A 5,644-nucleotide genomic window follows, 5' to 3' on the forward strand; every position below is an offset into this window, starting at 1 on the left:
GGCCACACGCATGCCAGGCGAGCATGCTACCGCTTGAGCCACATCCCCAGCCCTAGATATAAGATTTTGATAAGTGAGATAAGACAATTATAAAACAAGAACTGTCATAGGCAGGCCTAAGACTCCATTTTGCTGCCTTGTGTAAAAAACAAAAAACAAAAAACAAAAAATTGTTACAAGAGCTGTTTCTGAGAAACTGAAATGAAAGCTGTTTTTTTTATAATATATGGTATTCTGTACTTTGTACCCTACAAAATGTACTCAACCCAGGATATGGTGGTCTTGGTGATCCAAGACTTTGAAGTAGATTCTGGCTCCCACTAATCACCTACTTGAACTCAGGATAAGGTTGTCTGACACCTGCTCAAACCCAAGATGCGATTGAGTTGCTGTGCTAACTGCTGTTTTAGCTTCTATGATTGACTTGCTTGCATGACGCTAAGGAAAGCCCCTGAGCTGTGGTTTTCGTCCTTAAATTCCTAAGACACAGGCCAGGAAATGGCTGTTCTCCTACAGAGCTTCAGTCTCTACAGGTGGGTGACAGTCCCTGGCCAGGTAATTAAAGTTCTCTTTGATTTGAATTTTCAGTGTTTTTTGAAGTGACTCCTTATAACAGGTTCAGGGAGGAAGTGGGCTGAGTGGCAGAGAAGGCCCAAAGAAAGATGTGGCTGGCATTGCTCTCTGGCACTCAGTCTCCTGGCTTCTATCAATCATCTTCCAACACTTGGCATAATTGCTCCTGTCAAACCTTGGCCTAAGTCAGGGGACAAGCATGAGGACCCACCCCTGACCTTGAAGAACTTACAGGGCCCCCAATTGGGGATCATCTGTTGTCTTGGGGATGATGATGAGCAAACGGCAGTGGCTATTGGCCAGGTGAGGAGATGGAGAAAGGGGTTCTGGGAGAGCCCAGCAGGCACAAAGTCCTCAGGCTGGAACCAGGGCTTGGGGACAACAAGAAAGGAGGCTAGCTGAATGTTAAGCGTGGAGCTTCCAAGGTCAATGACCTAGACATATTGAGACTCTTCTGGTGTGACCAGCCAGTGTGTGCATGTGGGACCGCATCCTGGTGGCTCAAGACCTGGTGAAGTAGCAGTTACTCTGTCCCCTCCTTTTCCACAGCAAAGCCATGATTGCTTGTGGCCTTCAATGGCCCCTACCTTTGTACCCTCAACTCCCAGTCTCTGGCATTACCAGCACGTCACCAAGCTGGCATGCCTTTGCATCTTCTGTATCAATCTTGAATCTGTTATCACTGACCAAGCCCACCTCGAAACAGCTTTAGTCAAAAAGAGAAGTGACATTTCACAAAACTGAAAAGACTGGCTGGGTATAGGGGAACACGCCTGTGATCCCAGCTACTCTATTCTGTGGTTGAGGCAGTAGGATCGCAAGTTCAAGGGCAGCCTCGGCAATTTAGCAAGACCCTGTATCAAAATAAAAAATCAAAAGTGCTGGAGATGTAGCTCAGTGGCAGAGTAAGCACCTCAAGGTTCAGTCCCAAGTATCACAAAACAACAACAACACAACCCTGAAAAGGCGGAAGGGCCTGGGAGAGCATGGCAGGCAAGGTGGGCCCCAGGGCTCACAAGCCGGAGTCCTCTGGTGCCCTTGGCTGTCTCTCTCCCAACTCTAAACTTCTTTGCCCAAATTGCTAATAAACTTTCCAGAATCACATCTCACCATCTTGAGTCAGCCTTGGCTCACACAGTTTTGTTTTTTGGTACCAGGAGTTGAACCCAGGGGCATTTAACATCTGAGCCCATCCGCAGCCCTTTCTGTATTTTATTTTGAGATAGGGTCTTGCTAAGTTGCTGAGACTGGCTTTGAACTTGTGATTCTCCTGTCTCAGCCTTCCGAGCCTCTCGGATTACAGGTACACACCACTGGGCCTGGCTGGCTCACAGTTTTGGCTCACTTGTCCATCCCAAGGCCTGGGAGGGGCAAGAGTCAGTTCTGTCCAGATCACAGGACTAAAGTGTGGGAGGATTGGAGCCTCAGAAAAGTGAGAAATGTTATCCTGAGCTAACTGGGATGCTGTGCAGAAAAAGCCAGATGACTGCTTGGGGTCAGAGACTCCCAAGTAAGAAGACCCACCCTGCCAGCCAGGAGGCCTTGGGAGAAGAATTCCCTCCATGGCCCAAGGTAGAATGGCCCTCATGCATAGAGGCTACCAGGATGGCAGGCATGATGTTGCTTGAAAGGATCAAGAACATGGCTAGGCCTAGTGTGACTGGGGGCACTTGGACTTCATTATGAGGCCAGAGGAAGCTGGGAAGGTTATAGTCATTGTTGTTGAAGGTTGTACACTACTGAACAGCCCTGGTTAGAGGTGGGGAAATAGGGAAGTGTGGGTATGGGTGGGTGGGCGAATCAGGGCTGGGAGCCTGGGAGCCTGGAGTCTAGGACTTGGGAAGAAGGGGAAGTCTGAAGGGCCATCTGGGGCCAGCTAAGGGTGCAGAGCAAGGGAAAAACTGTGGGGGAACAAAACAACTGGACATACCCAGCACTGAAGCAGGCCTGAGTGGACAGCTTGGGCTCTGTCAACACAGAACCAGTCATGGAAGGGGCAAGAAGAACTAGGGAAGTGGCCAGACTGTCCCCAGTTCTGGCTTCCGCCTTTCCAGCTAGCCTAGGCTCCCTGCCTTTGTGGTTACTCCCCCGCTATGCACCCCCCTCCACTGAGAAGGGGTGGAGTGGGTGCTGAGCTGCTCTTCCTCTCTGGGGCCCGCCTCTGAGCAGCAGATGGGCTGATAAGAACTCTGCAGCTAGCCCTTCCACTACTGGCACCATGAAAGACGAGGTGGCTCTTCTGGCCAGTGTTACCCTCCTGGGAGTCCTGCTGCAAGGTAGGATGGCTCCTATCTGGAAGTGGGTAGGCATCAGACTCACGCAATCTGTCTTCTATCTTCCAGACCCTGGGAAAGGGATGGGGGTCCCAGACCTGGGTGAAGGGCAGAGGGTTACCTCCAGTCTAGGCTCCTATTGCCAAGGCCCACACTTTTCCAGAGTCACTGGAGACTTACATGTCCTAGGGCCTGAGTTCTGGTTGAGAGGCTCACTTGGATTTTCATAAAGTAGGGAAGGGAAAGCTGTGGGGGTGTCTGCAGGACAAGCTGTGAAACTCTGGGCAGTTACTAACACTGAGAGGCTTGGATGAATAAGGGGGACAAGCAGCAAGAAGGAAAAAGACTGCTGAGGGACAACTGAAGTAGGCATGCTAGGTGCTGGCTTGGGGATGGGGGTTGGTGGCCTCTTAGCCAGCATAAGAAGCCTGGAGGACGGCAGGACTCCCAAAGGATTCTAGTGTGGTATCCAACTGTGTGGAGCTGTAGGACTTGGGGGTGGGAGACCACCTAAATGAATGGTGGGACCATTCATGACTGCACCCTTCATTCTTGGGAGAAGAATTCCCTCCATGGCCCAAGGTAGGATGGCCCTTGTATATAGAGACTACCAGGATGGCAGGTCATGGGCTTAGAGCAACTGATTTCTGTCCTTTCCAGTGTCCCTCTCTGGGAATCCCAAGGAGTGCCCATTCCCTTGCCCTTCCTTCAAAGGCACCTTCCACACTGGGACCATGCAGACCTGGACAGGATTGAAACCTGCTTCCTAGTTCCCCGAAAGGTGCCTGACTTTGATGCTTTTCTCAGACTGGCCCTAGACACATTCCTGGGCCAGATATCTCTGCTGTTTGAGGACACCATTGCCCCAGCAATATGAGGGCTAAGATATGGCACAGTCTGTTCTGAGGTCCTGAAAGGACTAAACAGGCAGGTCAACGTGACCTCTAGCATCACAAACAAGATGGGTCCCCAATTTCTTCTCATGTAGCCACAGGTTTAGCTCCATAATCTACATTGTGCTGACATGGTCACCCCTTAGCACCTACAGTACACTTGGAATGGGATATGTCTACAAAGGGCCTGGCACCAAAGGCACTAGGGCCATGGAACTCACCGGGAGACAGGCCTGTGTGTGAGGTCAGGACCTGGCCTAGACCTCTGCGCACTGCAAAAGAAGGGCCCCTTATGGCCAGCCCACTTTCTGCACCTTTCCTGGGCATCCTGGAGTTAGGCTGGGAAAGTCCCGGCTACAATTACTTGGGAGCAGGAAAGAAGGCATCTGTAAGATTTAGGGTTGAGTCTATAATATTTGAACAGAAAAATAGACTGGAGCCTATGCCACAGTTTGGAGGCCTTGGGACACAGGCTTGAGTGACCTAAGCTTTAAGCAGCATCAGGGGGCCCTTTCTGGGTGATTTGAGTGAACAGGGTCTCTTAGCCACTAGGGTGTGCTTCCTTGGATTTGGAGGAATAGAGTTTAATTCTACCTCAGCCTCCTCCCCCACATCTCATCACTCCCACCCCCTATGCCCCCGCCCACCGGTGGCACTTCCTGTCCAGAGACTAGAAAGCTGAAGTCCATGCTTAGAGAGTAGAAGTTGGGCATTTGCCTAAGTTTTGCAAGTCAAATTGTTCAGGAGCAAAGTCTCATGTGGCCTCTCCCACCAACAGATTGCACCACTCACGAGGCAGAAAGGACAGGGCCTTTCCCTGCCCACAGCTTCACCCTCCCCATTAAGCATCCTTGATATAGCCGGCAGACGGGTCTGATAGGAGATTCTCGTGGAATGGAGTTAGAGGGGAATCGTTCTGCGTGAAGAAGGGAAAGTGCAGGGTGAGACAAGAGAAGGCCTCCTCACAAGTCTGCGGGGCGTCCAGACCTGACTCTGGCCTCCCCTCTGCTCCCAGCCTACTTCTCTCTGCAGGTGATCTGGGCGCGCAGGGCTTTCCGCGTGTCCCCGCCGCTTACCACCGGTCCGCCTGAGTTCGAGCGCGTCTACCGAGCCCAGTGAGGAGCGGCGGGAGGGCGCGGAGAGAGTAGCGAGAATGAGGCGGATTAGGGTCAGAGGACCAACCAGACCGGCGGACTCATCTACCCCGCCTCCTCCACAGGGTTAACTGCAGCGAGTACTTCCCGCTGTTCCTCGCAATGCTCTGGGTCGCTGGCATCTTTTTCCACGAAGGTCTGGGGGCAGGAGATGGGCGTTGCAGTGGGTCCCTTGGGGTCCCCCAGAGCTCACCTGTCACTCTCGCAGGCGCGGCAGCTCTGTGTGGTTTGGTCTACCTGTTCGCGCGCCTCCGCTACTTCCAGGGCTACGCGCGCTCGGCGCAACTAAGGTGAGAACCCCGGGCGGGACTCCTAGTAAAGCCGTTCTGGGGAAAGATCGCTTATGGGCAGGGTTCTGAAGGCCCGGGCCCTTGGCAGATAGCTGGCCATCGGCTTGCCAGGCGGTGCCTTAACCCTGAGCGGAGAGGGTGGACAGGTCTGGTGCGTGAGCTGGAGAGAGGCGGAGCCTCCTCCTGCCTCCGCCTGCACCCGCTGTGCTTGGCCCGAAGGTTGGCCCCCCTGTACGCGAGCGCCCACGCGCTCTGGCTGCTTGTGGCGCTGGCTGCCCTCGGACTACTCTTCCACTTCCTCCCGGCCACCCTGCAAGCTGCGCTTCTCAGACGGTTCCAGAAGCTGCTGCCTATGATGACTTGAGAGGAAGGACAGCGGGTTGGCAAAGTAGGGAAGAGCCAGAGAGTCCAGGAGCAAAGGATGGTTGCCCACCCCTGCATCCCCGTGTCTAATTAAAGAT

The 5,644-nt window shown here is 53.0% G+C and overlaps 1 protein-coding gene across 1 annotated transcript; it reads left to right on the forward strand.

Moving 5' to 3' along the window:
• The first annotated feature begins 2,738 nt into the window (after window positions 1-2,738).
• Window positions 2,739-5,644, forward strand: Ltc4s (leukotriene C4 synthase). Its single transcript, XM_026412314.2, has 5 exons — window positions 2,739-2,849; window positions 4,755-4,854; window positions 4,959-5,029; window positions 5,102-5,183; window positions 5,403-5,644. The coding sequence occupies exons 1-5, from the start codon at window positions 2,792-2,794 to the stop codon at window positions 5,545-5,547; spliced, it is 456 nt and encodes a 151-aa protein (XP_026268099.2). The 5' UTR covers window positions 2,739-2,791; the 3' UTR covers window positions 5,548-5,644.

Source organism: Urocitellus parryii, chromosome 1 (genome assembly GCF_045843805.1).
Source record: "Urocitellus parryii isolate mUroPar1 chromosome 1, mUroPar1.hap1, whole genome shotgun sequence".
Taxonomy (NCBI): Eukaryota; Metazoa; Chordata; class Mammalia; order Rodentia; family Sciuridae; genus Urocitellus; species Urocitellus parryii.